General features: G+C 39.3%; 2 protein-coding genes across 2 annotated transcripts in view; both read left to right on the forward strand.

Moving 5' to 3' along the window:
* LRRC1 (leucine rich repeat containing 1) overlaps nt 1–8,813 on the forward strand; it is a 75,077-nt gene extending 66,264 nt beyond the window's left edge. The window contains exons 11-14 of the mRNA XM_069805974.1: nt 2,763–2,878; nt 3,792–3,964; nt 5,504–5,640; nt 7,522–8,813. Of these exons, the coding sequence (XP_069662075.1) occupies nt 2,763–2,878; nt 3,792–3,964; nt 5,504–5,640; nt 7,522–7,680 (585 nt within the window). The 3' untranslated portion in view covers nt 7,681–8,813. The remainder of the gene's footprint in view (nt 1–2,762; nt 2,879–3,791; nt 3,965–5,503; nt 5,641–7,521) is intronic.
* An 8,013-nt stretch (nt 8,814–16,826) lies between these two features.
* MLIP (muscular LMNA interacting protein) overlaps nt 16,827–22,107 on the forward strand; it is a 142,157-nt gene continuing 136,876 nt past the window's right edge. The window contains exons 1-3 of the mRNA XM_069805972.1: nt 16,827–16,992; nt 19,154–19,390; nt 21,363–21,452. Coding sequence (XP_069662073.1) covers nt 19,202–19,390; nt 21,363–21,452 — 279 coding nt within the window. The 5' untranslated portion in view covers nt 16,827–16,992; nt 19,154–19,201. The remainder of the gene's footprint in view (nt 16,993–19,153; nt 19,391–21,362; nt 21,453–22,107) is intronic.

Consider the following 22,107-nt stretch of genomic DNA (forward strand, 5'->3'; position numbering starts at 1 on the left):
TCATGGTGGTCACAATGATGTTTTCCTTTCAGCATGCCATTTAGTGTGTGCACTTTGCCTCAGTGGTACCACTTCGTGTTCAGGTTTTCAAACGTTAGACCTGATGTCTTTCTGTACTGCTGGATGGGTGTGATCTTTTTTCGAAATGACAAAGATTTTAGTTTTTTTTAAACTGTCAGCTTGTCTTTTTTCTCTGTGAAATCTCACCTGATGCTGCTTGTAAGATGCTGCCTTCATTTTCTAAAAACAGTTTCATAAAAAAATTCAGTGTCTGTTATCTCCCCCCACTACCCTATTAAAAAAAAAAAAAGAAAAAGGGTCTTCGCTACCTCTGAATGAAACAAAACCTTCGAACAATTGCCTATTGACTGATAGAGCAAAGTTAAAATAACTGAAGTTAAAATAACCTAAGAGTTCTAACCCTCTTTGGCAGTAGAAGAATGTATGTTCTGTCTCCATTTGTTGGCATGCAATTCTCCAGTATGGATAAAAAAAAATAAATTGAACATCTCTTGTATTTTCTTAATTGTTAGCCGCTTGGAAAATTATGGGTCAGGTAAATTGATAACCCTGTAAGTATTATTCAGTCCACGGTTCTACTGTTACCTTTCATTAAACTGCTTTAAATGCATGATGACTCAGGCTGGCTGGTTCCACTGCTGCATTTTTCCATTGTCAAAAGTATAGAAGTTTTGGTCTCATCAGGGCTGCATGGCTTTACATTGTTTGTTTGGCTAAACTGTTTGGATCTCCATGCTCCAAGACTGAATAACGCAAGTTCATTCATGGAAAAGTGAACACTTTGTGTACAGTTAGGGCATCAGTTGCCAGCTCATCAACATTCACTAATTGTATCTCTTGCTTTTCACAGCTCTTCGTGTTAGATACACCAATTAGACACTTAGTGTTTGTGTATATATATACATTTTATTTTTTTCTATATGGCACTGTATTCTGTGAATGCGTCAAGGCACATTATTTAAGAATCCATACACACTGTAAAGTGAATAGCAGAATTGTTGCACTAAGAAACGTTTGCTTGCGATTTGAGTGCTGGTTTCTAAGGGCTTTGATTCACGAGCAGAAATGGCTAACAAGGTTGCCACTCCTAGTGTGCATGCAGGGCTGGGAAAGCTGATACTCTTGTGAAATAGCTGCATCTTAGAGTGCAGTGATTTGAGGGAAACCATCCCAGATTTTGTTTTGTCAGAACGTTATGCTGTAACTTTGCACTGTAAATAGCTTGTGAATCAGAAGCCCCGAGCAGCTGATTGCTGCTTTCTTCCATTAAAACATATTTATGGTACAAAGGAAGATGAGTGGAGTATAAATACTCCATTTGTTTGTTTTATTTTTGAAGTCAGAGATGCATCCTTTAAAAAATGGCTTTTTCCTTGGTGAATACTATAGGTTAAATCAACATGATTTTTACTTTGACTAGTGGAAAAGCTTTTGTGGTCTTTGTCTGTAATCTCAAACTTGCGTTTGGACTGAATTGTGGATTTTGCAAAAACAGAACTGACAGTTAGCTAGAACACATAATTTCAGCTCAGATTTGGGGACTCCTGACCAAGGTGTAGTGACATGTTGGCTATATTGTGACAGAAGAACCTTCTTGCATGTGTGTGACTATAGAAGTCCTCTAATTTTTGAACTAAGACCTTTCAGTAGGTTTGCTGTCTATAGTTAGGTTCTAAGTCCGCTTAACTTGAAAGCTTCAAAAGGCATTGGGATATTTTGCCTCTAATACCTGGAGTAAGAGAAGAAACTTTTTTTTTTCCCTTCTCATGGTGAGTTTTGGAACTGGCAAACAAACAGCAGTGCTTTTTGAAGCTCCATATGATAAGCAAACAAAGGTAAGTTTCCTTTGTGAATAGGAACAAAGAGTTACTTGAACCAGCTTTCAGGTTGCTAAAACTAATAATCTTCGTGTTTATAGGAGTAGTAATTGCCATCTGGAACAAAAAGGTGGAGTGTGGTTTTTTTAAAATCAAATGTGGAGGGTTTATTTTTCTGAAAACATGTACCTTTGATGCACAATACAGATATTTTAAGGGTAAAACTGAAAAATCCCATCTTTTGTACCCCAAAATTAGCTTGGGAATGCAGATACTTACATTTGATTAAATTGGTAGAGACAGAGGATATTAGACTAAATTGGCCAGTTCATATGGGAATCATCTTGAAATTAGATGCTTCTATTAAAACAGGGCATCAAAGATGTTACTCATAAAGTCGTCTGCTTTTTGTGAACTCTTCATTACTCTTTGTGGACTCAATAAATGTTGGGAGTTGATTGGTATATTTAGCATTTTGCCTTGCCTAAAGCCTAGTTGCACTTGCTTGTATCTGAAGTTACCATGGGGAAAGAAAGAATTAACATGTAAAACATAGAGCTAGAAAAAGTTGAAAGATAAAGCTAGTATTTTTTGTGAGGGCTGTCTACAAAGTGGCATCTGTGTGGTTACTGGTCTCTTCCTGGCATGAAAGGCTCTAAAAGGTACCTATTTGTAGAGATACACGTTATTTGCAGATACAAATGTTCAAGAAACTGCTCCAACAGGCTTGCTTCAGGTCAGACTTCTTTTAAGCTAACACTTGTTTGCAGTCTGTACCTCCGGGTGATGTGTCTGGCAGGCACCGTAACTTGAATGCGCTGTGACATATTACGTGACCCATACTGCATGCCTTTGTTTATACTATCATACTGCAACAAAACCAGACTTTTTTTTTTTTTTTTTTTTTTTCCCCCTCTAATATAGATTGGGGGGTGCTGCAGTCTTAACGTCTTTTCTGTACGTGACAATAGATTATCTCGAATTCCCTCTGAAATTTCACAAGCCACTGAACTTCATGTCCTGGATGTTGCTGGAAACAGGTAAGAGATTTTTGTATTGTCACATTCTTTTGCTGGATTTATTTAATTCTTTCTAACATCAAAAGATTATATGTCTAAGAATGCAATAACAAAAAACCAATTATGACTTCTGTGTTAGCATTACTGATAAAATTGTCAAAGTAGTCTTCCCCTTTGGCCCAAAGTAGCATAAATTGTGTATTGTCATGAGTACATTTTCTCGATTGCTTTGACCCTGAGGAAAAGACAGGATTTAAAAAAAAAAAAGAAAAACCTCTGGATTTTTATATTTCTGAATTAAAACTGAGAATCTAGGCAATTTGGTAGTGCTTCAGCTGAAACTACCAGCATTAATGTCAAGTAATGCTAATATTGAGTGTCTTATCTTAGAGATACAGTACAAGTAACAAATAATGCCACTTGATCTTGCAGCTTCTCATGAATCTTAGCTGATATGCTTCAGACATCAAAATGCAAAAAGGAGTGGATTGAAGCATAAACCAGCAAATTAGTTCCATTGCTTAGTAGGAAGTGAAATGGGGACGGGGAGAGAAAAAGCAAATGGCATCCCATCTATGCAATATAATTGCTCATAGGCACTTACATATTTCTGTTCTGGCAATTGTGTATATATAAGGCTCCAAAGCAGAAGCAGCTGACTGCCTTCCAGGGCATTTTACTGCAGTAGAAAAAGCTCAGCATTGTTTTATATGTTATTCACCGCTACAGAGAATTATGGTATAAAGTTGCAGATTCTTTTGTAAAGAATGGAGTAGTTGGAGTTGATGACCGCTGCAATGCCTTCTGTTAGAAGCATTAATCTCAATCCTATTTGTTCCAACCTAGGGATATACACTTAAGAGTTGACTTCATGACCATTTATTAAGTCTCCAAGAGATTGCCCTGACTTTTTTACTTTTCTTTTTTGAACTAGGCTGACGTATCTTCCCCTTTCACTGACTACCTTAAAGCTGAAGGCTTTGTGGTTGTCTGATAACCAGTCCCAACCTTTGCTGACATTTCAGACTGACACAGACCCTGAAACAGGAGAAAAGATTTTAACATGTGTATTACTTCCTCAAATGCCTTCTGAGCCTGGTCACCAAGGTAGGTGCCTAGAGTCAGTTTTTCATTACATATAGAAGTACTACTTCTTTGTTTACTGTGTTGTCTGTTCCATAAGTGTTTGTAAAACATGCATAAGCTCTAACGAGCAAAGTTCTGGTTGAATTTTCACTTTTAAACTTTTTTTTTTTTGTAATCATACTAGTTTTCAGAAGACTTTGAAAAACGTGGCTGTGAGTGTTATTGAAAACACAGTGACACCAGCTACAATAAATAAATTACAGACCTGGAAGAAGAAGATGACTTAATCGTATCATTATTCTGAGGCTTGCCAGTGGGCCAAGTAGTGGTGTCCATATTTGTGTACATTGATTATACATCTTAAATACATACATATGTAGTGAAAATCGGTGGCTTTCCAGCTACGATCTCTTTACCAGAAAAATAATTGCATAGCTAGTAATAAGCGGTAGACATTTTACTTTTTCGCAGGCTAATTTTCTTTCAAGCAAAGATGCTGTACAGTAACTTTATTATATTCTTCAACAAGTGTAGAATTGCAGTATAAGTTGCTATTACCTTTTGTGCTGAAACTTGCCTCTGGGTCAGGTGGAACCATAAACTCTTTTTCACTGTTGGCTGGGTTGCTGCTCCAGTAACTTCTGAATGTTTTTTGTCCTCAAGCTTTTATAGCTATGTGTGAACATTCAAGGGGATTTATCTGAGCTAATATTTAAACCTGTGCTGTAATCACTGGAGAGTAATTTATCCCATCCAAGAACAGACTTTTAGAAGAAATCATGTGGATTCTTCTCCACTAAGTATAAAGGGGGCCTGAAGAGAAAAGCTCAGCTGTAGGTATCTGTATTGTAGGTACCCAAACTTACCTAGATTAATTCCACTCTTTCAATACTATGCAGCTGGAGCAAATAGAAACTGTTAAAGCAGTAGAAATGTAGAAACGGCTCTGTTTTGTGTCAGCTTCTGGATTTTAGGAATACAGATTGCATTAAGAATTAAAATAAGTAAATGAATTAACCCCTTTGGATTTGGAGAAGATTAAGCTAGTTCAAGAAGAGCAACTGAGGTAGACTGACTTTCTCTAAAGCCCTCACTACTAGAAGTTAGATTTCCTCCTCTCCAGATGAATCTCATGGCTTCAAGGGTGGAAGGCTTGGATGTGTATGCCTGACAATACTGAAAGGATGAGGTCAGTAAAAGCAATGGTCCTGTGTTACAGAATGCCATTTAGGGAACTGGCTAATGTCGTATGGCAGCCATGATCCAGAAGAAAAGCATGTATAGTGTCAAGTATACTAAATTATATATTCAGTACTCTAAAACTGCCACAAACTTGAAACAGTCCAACTACAGAAAATTCTCATTTATAGAGAAACTATTTATTGTGTGTACTTGATAACAGAAAATTAATGCAAGTTCTGTTTTCTATCAAAAAAATAGAAATAGCCAATTGTAAATCTTCGGTGAGTGATTGGTTGGATATTGCAGTTATTAACAATATAACATGTTGATGTTTTAGATTTGCTCTGAATCTTTAGTCACATTTTGCTGTTCTAACAGATAACCTACCACGATGTGGTGCACTGGAGAGTTTGGTAAACGAAATGTCAGATGAAACATGGAATGAGCGGGCAGTGAATAGAGTCAGTGCAATTCGCTTCTTAGAAGATGAAAAAGATGAAGAGGATAATGAAATGGTATGTTTTCCAAGCCTTTGGATACCTGCAGATGCTGTGACTTTAATGCAAAAGTGTAAAAAGTATCTGAGCTCTCTTGTGGTAAATATTTCAGCTGTGACTGCATGCTTTTTGTGTACGTCTGTAGCAGAAACTGTTCATGCTGACTGCTGAAACTTTTTTTTTTCCCTGCTTTGAATATAACTTATGTTCTAATGCAGGACAGTCTTTGTTTTGCTTTTTTTTCCTGTGTCTGCTCAGGATGTTTTCTTTCCAGAAACAAGATAGGATCTTTCCCTGCATCTGTGAAGCTTTACTGCCTGAAAGTGTATAGGGTCTAATTTAGGATTCCAGCACTCTTGCATGTGTATCCATTAAGTTTGCCATTGTTTGTCTCTCTAATTTCTATTTCCAGTCTCCTTCTTTCTCTCTTTATTTCTTCCTTTTTTTTTTTTCCCCCTCCACCATTTGCATTGAAACAACCATAGTGTCTATAAACAGCAAGAACGTTGCTCATTAGTTTCCCACTTAAAGGATGTGGGAACATCTGTCACTGTACTTATAAGACCTCTTCATTAAGTTGGGCTCTGCATGTCCTGAAGATCAAAATGCAACATGATCTTTAGCTTTACTAACTTTCATTAGCAATTAAAAGTCTTTGTGAAGATTAAGACTGCTTCAGTCAGATTTTCAGTATGCTTCTCTGATGCTCTAAAAACTTACTGGTGGTCCTTATTAGAGCTCAGCTTGAGATACTTCAGGGCACTGTCGGATTGTAGCGCACTAGAAACGTGGTCTTACTTTAAAAAGTGCCTATAAAAATTCTTAGTTAGTAGGGAAATGAACATGTAAGTTTTCAAGCAAGGTGGTTGCTTAATCTAAAGCAGCAGAAACTAAATGTCTCTGACAAGCGTTGTTTGTAGACTGACTGGTAAGGGAGTTCAGAATGACGCTTCTTAACAATTTTGCCAACCTGAGAATGTCCATACAATAATGAGGGCTCAGGTGTTAATGACAACTGCTTTCAGTCATGGTATTACAGCCTGACTTGAGGCAAGAACCTTTTTAGGGGAAAAAGAAGTTTATGATTCTACTGGGGAGGACGAAGGGTGGATTTCCAAAGCAGTCTTGACCAATGCACCCATTTATGGGTCATCAGTTCCACTGTAATCTGCACAGTGTACGTGTATACCACTGAAAAGTAATTGCATGTATATGTGTATTGTACGGATACATATTTGTGCAATTATTCTTGGTGTTCTGTTGGTCTCTAATCTGGATGCTAACTGGGGTTTTTGTAAATTTTGTTTTCCTTGTAAAGGTTTCAGCACAATGATATTAAATGTTCTTGTGTCTAAGATGGTAGAGAAATGCTCCCTCTTCTTCCTTTCAAGATATTTATTCTCAACTGTCAAGAGAACCAAACTGTGTGGTGGGGCTGGAAGGCATACAGACCTCCACACAAACATGTATTTGACACTGTAAAGAGATCTTGCGGGATTCTTTCAAAACCAGCTGAATGATTTTTGTTTGAAATGTGATCTTAAATCACTTGGATGGGGTTTTTTTTGGGGGGGGGGGAAATTCCCAACTATATTTATGAAAGAATCTTCACTTCATGACTTGTAATTGTACTTCACTTGAGTAGCTTTCAGATTAGTAGGTCAAGAGTGGAAAAAATTTGCTCCTAGACCGTTCTTAAAATCTCTTTCACTGTCTTCATAAACAAGCAGCTATGAAAATAACGTTCAACATAGAGCATCATAGTTTGAAAAGGAAAAGGGGGAAAAAATAAAAAAATCGATACCTAATATTTGGTATGTGAATGCTAAAGCCTTGAAGGTGTATGTTGTTTTTCAAAGAGACAAAGGCAAAACCACTTATTGCGCTGTTTATTTTTAGAGAACACTTCTAAGGCGAGCCACTCCACACCCTGGAGAATTAAAGAACATGAAAAAGACAGTGGAGAATTTACGGAATGATATGAATGCTGCTAAAGGACTGGATTCAAACAAAAACGAGGTCAATAATGCCATTGACAGAGTGACCACTTCTGTGTAGAGTTTCATCTCCAGGTTTTACCTCCTGTGTCTTCCCCTGCTGTTGAAATGTTACTGTCGTCTTCTGGGACCTCACTGAGCCCCTTTTTGTTTTTAACCAGAACCTGATTCATCATCTCCATATATGTGAAAAGTGCTGCCCACTGGAAGAAAGTGCCTTATTTCATCCAGGCAGTGAACCAATAATTTCCAAATAAATATTGTAATATTAATAGTGCTAGGCTTTTTTAAGTAGAATACACTACTGTATGCAGAATACAATATTTTTGTCTTAAACACAGGGGTAATAATGCTTTCCTTTTCCAGAGTGCTGGGATATCTTTTTCCCAGTGGCTGGATGTGCTGGTGAGAAATATAGTTTTGTGGAAAATTGATACACTTTTTTATTTTTTTGGCAGCTCAGATGGTGTAAATTTTAAATTTTTGTATAGGACTTTCATAACAAAATGATGTATTTCATTTTTAAGAGAAAATTTATCTTGAGCGGTACATATTTTAGTATCTGTGGAAGAGAACAAGTTTCATGGACAACTGTATTCATTCGCTTGTACCACCCATTGTGCCTTATTGTGTCTTGTATGTCATATTAGTCTTAAATATAGCAATTCTTGAGGAAAGTGAGTGGATTTAAACTTGGTCTCCTGTTTTAAATATGTTTTTCCTTTTGGACAGTAATTTGTTGGGATTTTTACAGCAGAGAACTTATGTTTATATCATGGGATTTTAGGTCGTGAAGCACAAATGTTAGTTTTGTTGTAAACAGAATTAAGATTTAAATGACCAAACTGCTATTGTTTATTACATGATGCACTCACACTTTAACTTAGTTGTAATGAAACATCTTGTTTTGGATGCTGTGTTGCATTGCAGTCACTAGAAATTCATGCTTCCGTTGTTTTTTTTTTTTTTAAATGTGCCATCTGTAAAATAACTTGAAAAACAGCACGGTAGACTTTCTGAAGCACAGTATGAAACTAGTTTTATGTATTACACAAGAAAGCATGATTCTTTAAAGTGCTTTGGTGGTTTTATATAAATATATAAAACCATAATAAAAAAAATTCTTTAAAAGCTTCAGTAGATTTATTGTATCATTAAAATAGCAATTAAACTATGTATGAATTAATACTGGAATTTACTATCATTGTTACTGTGTTGCACTTCTAGTGGTCCAATGCTGATTTCAAGGTCTTATTAAATCTGTGGGTTCTGGTTTGTTTATAAAGGTAAGTATTAACTGAGTTGAATTCAGTAAATAACAGTTTTGCAAAAGGCTGATAAAGATTGATTTTGGTGTCTCTGGGTTCTGTATGTGCCACAAACTAACAAAGGCCACTAACTCGTTCACTGCAGGGACTTGAGCAATCTGAGTTCAGAGCAAAGATTTGACACATTTAGTGTGAGCTAATGCAATGAACCCAAATTTCAACAAAATTAAAGACCTGACACTTCATGTATGGCTAACCACATCCCTTCTGCTGAACATTTCTTTCAGTGATTGTTGGTTATATGAGGGTTTCTGGGAGAAGATGTATCAAATAACTGCATTATTTGATAATTTTTGTAATTTAACTTCTTGACTTGAAGCTTTTACAAAAGGCACTGCTTTCTTTTTTTGATACCGAACAAGTAGGTATTGCAAGCTGTCTGTAAATATTCAAATCTAACCTGGCAAAATATATTAATTTTTATGATTTCTTCTTATCCCAGAAATACCTTGTCCCAGAGATTCCTCATTTAAGCTTCAGGCTTCTCTTTGCAGAAGCTGCTGTGGGTTGACAGGTGTTAGGTTAGTTTCATGGGTAGCGTAGTTTCATTCTTCCCAAAGCAGAGTTCTGCCAGTTGTTCTTGGTAAGCTGCTATTAAAATAAAACCGGAAAGAAAATGAGGTTTTGGTACAGTTGGCTCCAACCTTGGGCAAAATTTTCTTTTTAAAGTGCTTACTGGGATTGACACAACAAAAGTTTACAAATGTAGGAAACTCTGTACCCAGTCCGAGTAAGCCTTGGCAAACCCATTTGAGATGAAGATGAGTTTGAAAAAAAGACAGACCAAAGCCAAAGGCATCAAGACTCTGTGCTCTGTGATGACAGTTTTTCATTTTGAGGCTGTGGTTTGGTTTGTTTTTAGCATCTGATCTCTCGAATAGTGTGCCATTTCATAAAGTGGTTTAGGTACGCTTGTCCTCCCAACAGTGTTGATAAGGTTCCAGGCAGTTTTAACTGTACTTTATAGCCACAAGAAGCTGATGATGTTTGTTATGCTGAAGCAGAGTGTGTCCTTGAAAGCATGAGCCCTCCCTTCCCAGTCTCTGTTTGGCTCTTTTCTCTTGCTGATGCTTTGAGGAGCCTGAACAGTGAATATAATTTTGTAAACATAACTTTGGGGTTTTTTTTTCTCTTTAAACTTTTACTTTTTCATTTGCTTTGTAAGTCCTTTGCGGGGTCCATCTAATGCAAGGAAAGAAACACTACAAAATTTTCATGCTGCTTTATTAGCTAAACAGGTAACCAGGGAAAAGCTCCATAGTGGTGGAGTGGATTTAATATTAACCTCTCAGTTACTGCATGTGAGTTCTCTTTACTGAGAGTCACAATTCCATAGTCTTGCAAGAGTAGGAAAAAAAAAAAAAAGCACTCTCTTGCTACCATTCTTTGTGTAGTTTGTGTAGCAACAGATTTTTCCATCCCCTGTGTGTTGCTCCAGGCTTTTTCCCCACAGCTTCCATATAATTTATGTGTCAAGATTATTTTTCTGGCTTACATGCCATATTTTTGATAATCAGTGTATTGTGGTAAAGTGAGTACTGGAAACTTGCATACCGCTGTCCTTTCCAGCAAATGACTTGTTTGTGTCCAGGACAAGCTGATCAGCCTGCTTCTTGTCTAATACTAGTGCTTTACTAGTGCAGAGTGAACTGGTTTTAGCTGATTAGCTACTCAACATGTTTCACTACTTGCGGCTCACAAATTCGGCTTTTGAGAGGAGGGTACTGACACCAGGAATTTTCATTTTTTTTAAAGTATATTCTTTAGTATATCAGTTGATCCTGGCCTGCCTGACTGTAAATGTCTACTTCCCACTGAGACTGGAGCATACTAATTATCAGAAATGTCTAGACCTTTTGTTAATGGGGAATTCACTGCTATTCTGTGCCTTGACTCTGGAAAATAAAATTAGTTTTTCAGTTGACTTGGTAAGAGTGTTTCCCCTCTTCAGTTTCCATTAAACACACAGATCTGTTTCCACGCTTAGGTTGCTGACAAAGAAGATGAGGAAAGTGACTGGTCTTGGCTATCAATGTTTTGGGTGTTGCCTTCCTCCTGAACAAACTGTGAAATTTTCAGAGGGACAGTGCCTTCCTCTCTCATTCTGAAGTCAGGAATATAATCAGTATTGAAGCACCTTAATGAGAAATCTGAGATTTTTCAAATTGGAAAAGCAGATACCTAGTTTGAGGACAGCTTTGTGAGCTGCCTTGCAGGAGCCGTCTTATCGCCTCTACTGGTGGATGTTGGAGACGCTATCCATTTTTTGCCTCTCATACAGTTCTTGTGGCAAAAGGACTGCCAGTCTTGGGTTCTGCCAGAGCAGAGGGCTTTGAAGGGCTCAGTGCGTGGGGCTGGATTGTGCCTTGTACTAACTTCAAGAGCAAGGGTCCATGGCAGTCTGGTTTTGAATTTGTAACTTGTTCAGGGTGCGCCTCTTAACACTGATGTTGTTAGTCTGTTAACACAAGATCTTGAGAAGTAGCTTATCTTTATGCAGGAGAGGTCTTCTTCTGGAAAGTACAGCATCAGTATTGTCCATGGGAAGGACTCTGTGACTCCTCAGTGGTGTTTCAGAGAAGGGATTTAGCAAATCTCCCTTGGCGTTAATACCGGGGAGTTGACACCTGATGTCCAGTAACCTTTGACACTTTTTCTCTTTGTGCTCATCTGTTGCTGGAGAATGTTGTCTTGACCGAAATCTCTGGATGTGCAGCTGGAGGCATGGTCACAGCCATGCCCAAAATGTTAGCAATGCTCACTGCAGTCGACAAGTACCAACTGTGGTAACTTTCCTCAAAATCCACAGATGCAGGCACAGCTTGCAAATCCCACCATCAGCAGCTTGAATTTCAGTTTGTAAGCATCCCCAGAATAATGCGGAGACAGGACTTAACTCTTCAAAGTTAGTTTTGTGTTGGACTAAAACTATCTTCTTTCGGTCCTGAGGCACAGTTGAGCAACTTACGGGACTATGCTAGTGATGAAAACACTCTGATTCTCTCTGATCTTTCCCAATAACTTGCCAGTTTTACCCAAACCCAGAACAAATGTGCTGCATTAAACCATTTTGAAGTAGCTCATAGCAGATATGATTGTCCTGTATTTCTGGAAGATTGCACAGGGCACTACATGATTATAAACGTGAGTGAATTTCTCTGTAGTTTGCTAATAACGTCGTGGACTTCCACTAAGCAACTTAAAACCAAAACAAAATCTAAACTAGCTAACAAAAAGAGCGATCATTTGAATATTACTGATGATTTTTTTCCATTCAAAAGAGGAGAAAACTGCAAGTCTGAAGAACATTTGCACAGTGGATGTTTTTAGGATAACCTACAACGATTTTTTTTTTTTTTTAATGGTGTTGTCAGGAAATTCAAAAATCTTATCTGGCTAGTTAATACTTGAACATCTAAGCTTAAAATTAAGTCCTGTATTTACCACTAGTAAAGTTTCCCAGTGGAAGGTTTGCTTCAATAATCTGTTCAGGCAGCTTTTATGTTGCCTCTTCTACAGTGAAAGCCTATTGAAGGCTGCCTTTGTTTCGGCAGCATTTTGTTTAGCTTTCATTCTTATTTCATGCGAATCACACAAAGCTCTTTTAGAGACAGCCTTTTGTACTTTAAAGAGGGAATGAGTCTGAAATAATTTTCAATTAGTAGAATGTTATGTATAGTTGTACTTAAAAGGAAGAGAATGTTTATATTCTAGGAAATACATCTTTAAAGACATTTTCTTTCCGTATTGCCTAATTAAGCTATTTAAACAAATCTTTTTTTTTTTTTTTTTTTAAATAGAAGAATAGGCAAGAATGTGTGTTTGAGGTTCTGAGTTGAATAATAGTAGCAGGTGTATTACCATTGAAATATTCTAAGTAACTGAAAGCACTGGCTTCTACTTGCCAATGGTGACCAGGCTGTTGCTGCAAGCAGGGTGGGTGTTTCATTGTCACTGTATGGTTTCAGTATGGTACTTCAGAAACATGAGTGGTTTTCCTGTCTTAGCTTTTAATTTTAGGGTGTCTTAAATTCTTTTTTTTATTTGCCAGAATTATTTAGGGTGATACATAGCATTTGCACACCTTTGTTGCCTGGAGGAAATTCATTCTCCAGAGGACTTACTAGTGAGATCTTATTGGAATAGACACCTTGTACTTTATGAGAACAGTTTGTCCTCTTAACATACAGGGGTATGATACAGAGGAGTATATATGTTCTGAAGAGACCACCTTTGAAAACATGAAAAACACGTTCAAAGGAGGTATAAAGGGAGCCCACCTGACTTACTGGTGAAATACTGAAGGAAAATGATTTGTTACCAATCAGTTAGGATCATTACTAACTAAGGGAGATGAAAAATGTATTGGCATGGAACACAACAACTGCTGAGGCTGAGAAATAGTTTTTCCTCCCAAATATTTTTTCTGCATTTGCAAAACAGTGGTGTCACACAGTCCAAATACCCAAGAAGCTTAAAATCCTAAATACTGAATTTTCCTTCTCTCTTTGTTTTATTCCAGATATTTTTAAGGAGGATGTAAAACTACATGTCTCACTCTGTATTTGCTACTAATGACTTAAAACAGTGACCATTTTAATCTTTGGGGGTCTCAGCTTCCTCATGTGTTAAACACAGGAAGAAACCTCCTACCTTACCTGGGTAGTAAAAAGACCAATTATCGTCTGTAAAATTCTGTAAGGAGAACTGATTTTTCTCTCTTAGTATTAGGATGTTTGCCAGTAGCCTATTTTGTCTCAAAGCATGGCCCTGTAGTATTGAATCTAGTGAGAATGAGCTAATAAATTACTAGAGTTTTTTTAAGACATTTTTGGAGTACAAATCTACTATCTGTTAGCTGAACTGTAGGAATTACCACCTTGGGGGGTGATAGAAGTTTTTTACCCATCTAATACCCATTAATACACCAGAATAATGAGTTGGGTGGGGTTTTTTTAGGGAAAAAAAAAACAATAAAGAGATTGAGTGGTTGCTTTGCGTTAAAGCACAGCACACAACAGAGCTGTACCTTCCATCTCCTTCTAGCAAACTCTTCAAGCGCCTGGTGTCACTAAGAACTCGCACATTGAGTAGCACCATGGCTACTCTTGGCTTTGTACAAAGGGATGCGAAGAGCCCAGCACAGTAACACCCTGGCAGTCAGTGGGCCCAGCCACAGCATCCCTGGCATTCTCTGTTCCTCACCTTATATTGCTACTGAACTCTGGATTAAGTCCACTATCTTATTTCTATCCCCCACCCCTTTTCCTTCATCAGAAAGTTGTAAAAAAATGATTAAGATTTGTTTTCAAAGTAGTGTTAGCCTACACTCACAGCAGCAGCATTCATTGGCTTAGTTTCTCCATTTTATTTTAGGAAAGCATAATCCACGGCGTGTTTTGCTTACAACAGGTATGTGCAAACGTAGGCTGAAAGGCACTTCTGGTTGTTCCATTCAATCTTTTGCCATTGATACAACTAAACTGTGAAACTGCTTTCATAAAGATAATGCCATCCATGGTATTGTATAGACCTAGTGAAAATGTGAACAGCTCTTACCCAGAACTGTAGTTTTGTTTCTGTTTTGCTTTAAAGTACTGTAGATCAAGGATGCAGAAGACTTAAGATCTCTCGGGTTACAGAAGGTGCGAGGTGTGAAACAGAAAATGAATTTCCCTTGTAGCTGTATGTCAGCATGAGGAAAAGGTTCCTGCCGTAGGAAAAGGCAGGCAGGGAGTAGGAGCTCGGCTGCGAGGGGCACGGGGATGTAAAATCTGCCGATGGACATCAGCTTGCTCCTCGTGCATACGAGAGGCTACCGCAGCAGTTGAAGGTACGCTTAAGATGGTGAAGTGATTGTCAGCATAAGCTTAATTTGAAACCTGTAACTGTCACCTTGAGAGAATAGCTTTTTGCTGGTGTTGCAGAACTTGGCAGGCTGGGTTTGAGAAGCTGTTGTTTAGGACTAGGGGTCGGGGTCAAACAAGGATGAGACATTCCCTCAGAAAAAGTGAAATGCTTCACTGTACCTGTGTTTATTTTTAGAGTGAAATTGCTTTATGACTTCCTAATGAGCTTAAAAGTTGATGAGGATTTAAACTGTCTCTGGAAATACCCTGAACATTGGGAGGTGTCACATTAGCTCTTCTGAAATAAAACAGACCAAAACAATAGCAAACAATTTCAGCTAGTGTGCTGTTTGCCTACCTGATTAAAATTGCTATCCACCTAGTTAATATTCTTAGGAAACAAAGCTTCTGTTAAGGATACCCTGTGTTTCCTTATTCAAGGCAAGCATAAAGAACTACCACGAGATATCCTGCCTTGTGTTTTGAATTGTCAGAGGAATGGGAGCCACTACCGTGTCATGATTGTTTGTGCTGCTTTTGCATTCAATTCACTGATGAACTAAATCGACAATCGGCTCAACTGTCCTGAGCGATGTGGTTTAGAATAACCAGAAATACGGGCTATTTATCAGCAAACGGTGGTATCGCTGAGTGCAGTGCAGTTCGAAATGGGGTTTAACAGCACATTTCCTATAGAGGCCAATCATGCCTTCTGTGTACAATGCAAATAATCCTTTGTTGGGGCTGTGATCTTTTCAAGACTCGCAGAAAGGTCTATAATCTTTTCCAACGAGATGCTGAGATACTGTGCTTGTCCATTTCCTACTCTTTTCAGCCATCCTAAACCCAAATGTAAATGAAGAATCCCGGGGGAGCTCCTTCGGCAGCTGAAGATGAATCAGTACATCCAGCATGGACAGCCCTGTCCTATCTCCTTTTCTTTCTCAACCTTAGATCTAATAGAGATGGTGACATTCTGGGGTGCTGATAACAGCAAGAAATCTCTGTGTGTGTGAAGATAACTACTCTGCATTAAAAAGGAAAAATGGGAGCTTAAAGAATTGTTAAATCTGAATCAAATACTGTTTAAACGATGTGAAAGTCACTGTGTGCTGCTGGTTGCCCTATTGTAAGCTTGTTGATAATTTTTTTCGTTTGTTTGTGTTATTCATCTCTTTGCCTCGTTGGAGCATGTGCGTTAATGTATCTGTTTATATGGCATCAGGCTGCTTTCTGCCATTGGATTTGTATCACCATAAGAAAATTTAAAAGTGAGATTAAAATAAAGCTTAAAAGAAAGATAAAGGTTACTTTGAAAAACAACTTCTGAAGTTCAGTGAAATTAAGGTATATAGGCAACCTTGACACAACTTGTCACATATGAACTTCTGTGTATGAAGAAGAGAGGTGGAGTTTTTTGGATGTAAAGAAGTAATGGACGTTTTGGGAGAACTGGACTATAATCACTTTGAAAATGAGCAAACCTTAAAAGATCAGTTTAGTATTGTACTTTCTATTGGGACTATTCAACAAATGGAACATTTTATTTAATGAATAATGAAAAGAGGCGGGTGACTTGATAGGGTTTTTTAACTCAGGTCGTGAGATGAGATGGTCACTAAAGGTCTAAGTACTCTTGTTTGTTTTCTTAATAGTACAGAGTATAACATTATTGAAGACTGTTGTTGATCATTAATTCTGCTTTACGATGCTGAAGGTGGGCTTGGTTCCGTGCTCATGTAAGTCCCTGAAGGCTTCCACTAATTTCAGCAGCCTTCGCTTGCTTTTTGTATCACCAGTTTTGCCCATTAACTGGCAAAGTGTCTCTCTGGGACTGAAGGTACCTCTCAAGGTAAAAAGGGGAAACCCAGTATTTACAAGATACTAAAATACCTTGCAGAACTTGCCAGACAGTTTCTGCATATACATACTTCAATCACTTTCTTAAAGTCTATTCATTGCCTATTTTTTCTTTTGTCATCTTCCTCTCAGGACTCTATTAAATGGCTTCCCAAGTCTCCTAAACTGTACGGTGGCCATACCTGGAGCTCCCAGGGTTCTCGCTGGGCCTCGTTGAAAGGAAAGGAAGGTTTTCATGGTGGTAACCTGTACAAATTCAGCTCTGCTAATGGAAAATGGAGGGAAGGAAGAATCAGCCCCGAGCAAGAAGCGGAGGAACTGGAGGATCCTGATGATGTAGGTAGTCTCCTTGAAGTCAGGAGGGACAATGTTGTGTGTCTGTCAAGAAACTACAATCTGCTGACAGTGCTATGCTGCCGAGCGCTTCGGGTTAGCGGAGGCTGCACTGACTGTACTTTCACATCCTTGCTTGTGCAGAGGGTACAGAATCACATTCAATGTTTTATTCCTTTACTTTGCTTGCAATTAAACAATCCATCCAACTCCCAAGAGTACAGTGCAACTTGCAGGTGAAGGTGAGTAATCTGAGCAGTGATGAGATACATACGTTTTTATTTTACTCCTACTTACAGCTGCAGTTACCCACATCCCTCCATCTCTTTCAGGTATTCAGGTCGTTAGCAGTGCTTGAAGCTCAATCTCTCCCAAGGACTGCATGGTAGAAAAGCGAGGTTGCAGTGCTACTCCACTGCGTGTTTAGTTTTTGGGTAGTGCTCTTCGAGGATGCTGACGTCTGGGGAACCCTGGATGCTGTGGTTTCTCTAGTTGTGTCTTGTCACCCGGGCGGCAGCTTGGCTGTCTTCTCAGTCACAGCCTGGGAAAAGGAGGTTGCGATTGTACTTTTGCAGCCTTTCCCTTTCAGAGCGTTGCTCCCCAGTCTTTCCTCCAGATGTTTGCTGGGAGTTCAGGGAGCAACTGGGGCTCCTGCTCCTCTGCCAGGACCTCTGCTCCCTTCCTAGTCCCCAACTGCTGCCCCGTCCTCCAACCCGCACTCCCACCTCTTGCTCCTGGTTTTCTCCCCGGCCCCCACGGCACCCCAGCGCTGCTGATGGGTCCGGGTTAGTCAGCCCAGCGATGTTAAAGAGGAACCTCTCTCAAGAGAAGAGAGACGATGAATGTTTTATGTGAGTTAAAGCTAAACAAATTCCCTTTTAAGTGCAAATAGGAAGCAGTCATGCCTTACTCGCTTTTCCCGGGTTGGCGATGCTGCTTTCCATCCCAAAAGAAAAGAGATTGTGGGAAAGCTCTGACTGAAAACTGAAGTGTCCAGTGGGGTTTCCGCACAGCTGTTCATGGTAATGCCACTGCTTTTTGCGTCTGGTATTAAACTTCCAAACTTAGGAAGACATTTATGGGGTTTATTTTGAAAGGTGTTGACCTTCATTGGCTGCATCATTTTACTGCCAACAGAAGATATAAGGATTATGGTAATATGAAGATCTGATTCAACCTTACCCATCAAATTAAGGACCAAAAATCAGCCAAAGATACATGAAGCATCCATAAAATGTGAACAGAATTCAGACATCATGGCTGAATTTCATTTAACCACTTCACCAAGCATAACTGATAACTGGAAAGCGTCATTATGTTTTGCAGTCAAACTTGTCTGAAGCTTTAATTGTTTCGTGGATGTGGTCTAATTGTGTATTTCTCTTTTCAAGCCCTTGTGGTTTAGCTAAGCATAGGGTGACATTGTCAGTTCCTCACTGCATCTCAGAGTAAGTACAGCCTAGAGCCAGGCTTCAGAGCAGGCTTCCAGATGCCTCACCTTTGAGGCTCCACTTCCAGTGGACCCCTAAATCACTAAGCTCACCACTCACTGCCATTTGCAGCTAAACAAAGTCAATCCAATTACTTAAAATCTTCTCTTAGAGATGTAGATGCAAGGTCGGGGCTTGCCTTCCCTCTCACACCTGTGCTCCCCAAAATACAATGTGAGCCTTGAGGAACTATGAGAAATGTTTTACTTTCTGTATGGAGAGCCCTTTCCTTTGCCTCATGTGTGTGGTTCCTTGCCCTGGGACAGCAGATTCAGTGCTCCTCAGCTGCCAGAGGCTCCCCAAAATGGTCTTGTTCTCATGCTCCATCCTTTTCACGGGGCATTGCAGGATTTAGTTGGGTATATGTGCACTATACGTGCTTGTGTGTGTCACGGGAATCTAGAGAAAGGCTATGTGAATCCCAGTCCTCTCCCCGTTCCCACAATTTCCACCCCCATGTTGAGGGAAAACCTTGCCCAGAGAAATAATGGTAAAAGAAAGATACTTGTACATTCACTTTAAAGTTGCAATTTTGTCTTCAGTGAAACAAATCCTAATGTACAGCAGTGTGATAGAGAGGAACAAATCCAATTTACCACTGGTAGGGTCTGGGTATCAGATAGGTATTCTCCTTGCTGTCACCATGTTTACCTTTTTTTATCTTTAACCCCCAGGAACCTATTTCCAAGTTTTCTGGCAGCCTTTTTGATACCAACGATGGCATGAGAGATCAAAGAAACGCCAGAACAGCTCTTCAAGAAAAGCACAAGTCGGCGATGAAGGGCAAGACTCTTCCAGGGACTAACACTAAGGTGCAACTACCCGTCTCAGCAGTGGGCAGCATCCCTGGCGAGAATGGCCGGATCCCGGAGGAATCGAGGGCGGTGGATGTGCTGCAGCCCCCGCTGAAGGTATTGAGCTGCTGCGTGGGCTGGGCTTGACAGCGGGGGGGCTCCGTGTGTCCGTGGGGAAGTCTGTATGTCCACGGGGAAGCCGGCTTCTTGTGCGAGGGAGTTTATAAAAGATGCAAAGAAGGGGGGACGTTGCGTGGTAGGTGTCGTGAGACTCGGCTTTCTCAGAGTGTGAGCTGAGGTTTGTCCTTGCTCCCACTGGCTTATATGGAAAAAGCGTTTTCTGTTGAAGAAAACAACAACAACTTTGTAGCTGATCAATACTGTCTCAGTTTCTATATCCAGCTTTGGTGTTGTAAGGTCAAGCCAAGGGTGCGTGCAGGTGGGCACTCAGCTCATCTTCACTTAGTCCATGGTTTAGGAGCAGTGGCGTGGCCTTACCCTCTCTCCTGTGAAAAGGGATGGGAATGTTCAAGTGAAAATTTATCAGTGAGCACTGCAAGATTTGGGCTGAAGTTTATGGAGAAAGCTATACTCTGAACTCAGTGGACATCCCCCGTCTTGGCATGCTTTGGAGCACAGGAGGAGGAAACGTGCTTTATGGGGTTGGCTCCCAGAGGTGGCCCAGAACAGATCCCACCTCTGCTGACTGCCAGTGGGGCAGGAGATGCAGAATTGCGCCGCGTCCCCGGGGTTGCGGGATGCAGCACCAGGAAAGGCAGCTCGCCCGGTGTGGCAGCCATGTGGGGACCTGTCACCAAAACACTGCTGGTAGTCATGGACTTGTGAAGTCTCAAGTGTGCAGGTAATGCTGAGTCTAAGCAACATTTGGCAGGGTGGTTTTCATTTGACTGATAGGGTGTTTTCATATCTTTTTAGGAATTAGGAATTTCAGATGAGTATGTTATACATGTAAGAGTAACTGCATGCATCTGTTAAATTTTGAAACACAGCTGTGTTGAAATATTCTTAATTATAAAATATAACAAGTTATTCAAGCCTGAATTGTCTTAGAGATATGAAGCAAATCAATGAAAATAAGAGCATTTTGCTAATGTGCTAAGGTGAAATAAGGTGATAAAGTGAAATTGATCTTAAAGGTCTTTTCCAACCTAAACGATTCTATGATTCTAAATGCAATTTGCATTCAGATTCCACTAGGCTATGGGAAAGTGTTCTTTAAATTTAATGTGATTGTTGTTTTAGCAACTAGCAAATCCTTATTTACTACCAAGTATATTATATACTAAAGAACCCTCCCTCCCCTCCCCCCCGAAAAAAAAACAACTGGGGGGAATAATTCTTAAATGTAAGCTGTCTTTAAAACTTGAAACTAGTTTTATTTGGTCCTTGTTGTGAATTGTGTAAATTCAAAAAATTATCTAAGATTTTGTACTAAATTTTTGCTGATACCAGCAGGAGGAGAATAGACTAGATAGATTACAATTTATGCTGCTTTTAAAAAAGCTTCCTGATATTTTTACTTTTAAGTCAATGGTTAGAGTACTGTCAAATCTTTTGATGGGGTTAACACATACATACAGAAAGCCTGTTTAAAGAAAAGAAAATTACTGTAATAGTGCTCAAATTCAGTTATCTGTTCTCAAAAGCGTTGAGAGTAAGCAAATCATACTGTAGATAAGGTTCCAAAGGAAAGGTTTTTCATAAACTTATGAAAAAATATTTACTTTTCCCTCCTCCTGTGTACTGGCGTTGTTGCCATCGTGAATGCTCAGTAAATTGGTGGGTTTTATGAAACAACTGATTTGGTCAGCAGCCTTATAAACAGCCTTATATGGTTTTGGCATGACTCTAAAACCTGGAGAAATAATGCATTCTTGGTGTTATTGAAGAGTAAAGACTAGCCTTGCATGTGCCGGTGTTGAAGCATAGCACCGTTTTTCTCTGGGCTGAGCTCTATAGGAGCAAATCTGCTGGTATTCGGAGTGGGAGGTAGATTTTCATTGCTCATGTAGTTAATAGGCAATGTTTTTGATTACTCAGGCCACTTATCCTTATAATTCTTTTCCAGATAACCATTACTGTGTGCAGTCAAATGGGGAGTCTTGGTATTAGCATTGCTGGTGGAAAGGGCTCATCTCCATGTAAAGACAATGATGAGGTGCATTTCATTACTCAAAATTTATCTAGTAATCATTAGAAAGAAACTGATGAGAGGTTCTTTGAAGCTATTGTGTTTTGTTATTTTCTTTCTGAGGTTGTCCTCAGTGTAACATCACTGTCTGCGTAATAAAGCTAACAAAGGTAAACATGGGTAACTTATTTCCCAAGTAGAAGCCGGCAGTAGATTTTGATGGGGAAGCTCCTGGAGGGAGGATTTTGGAGAGAAAATCCAATGTAAACCAATGATTTTCCAAAGACAACCTGATGACTGAAACACTGTTGGCTAATTTCCACTTTCTACCTCCATTTGGGGTCACTCCCTTGGCAATCCACATGCCTCTCCTATCCCATTTGGTCATTCCCAGGAGCTAACCTGATTTGAGAGAAGTATTTCTCACATCTTTGCACTTAATTATCATTTAAATAAATCTTTGTTTCCCAGTCTGTCCCCCATGGCACAGTGTAAACAATTAATGACTTTTGTTCATTGTTGTATGTGTCAGCCATGGAGGCTTTTGTTTTTCTTGCTAATGTGCTAAGACATTTAGCTTTTATTTTAATAGAGGCAGCAGAACAACAAGTCCTGAAAATCCAATTACTTCCCCTTTGCTTTTTACATCTAAGAACAATGGAAGAAACCCTGTCAGGTCTGA

This window comes from Haliaeetus albicilla, chromosome 18, assembly GCF_947461875.1.
Source record: "Haliaeetus albicilla chromosome 18, bHalAlb1.1, whole genome shotgun sequence".
Taxonomy (NCBI): Eukaryota; Metazoa; Chordata; class Aves; order Accipitriformes; family Accipitridae; genus Haliaeetus; species Haliaeetus albicilla.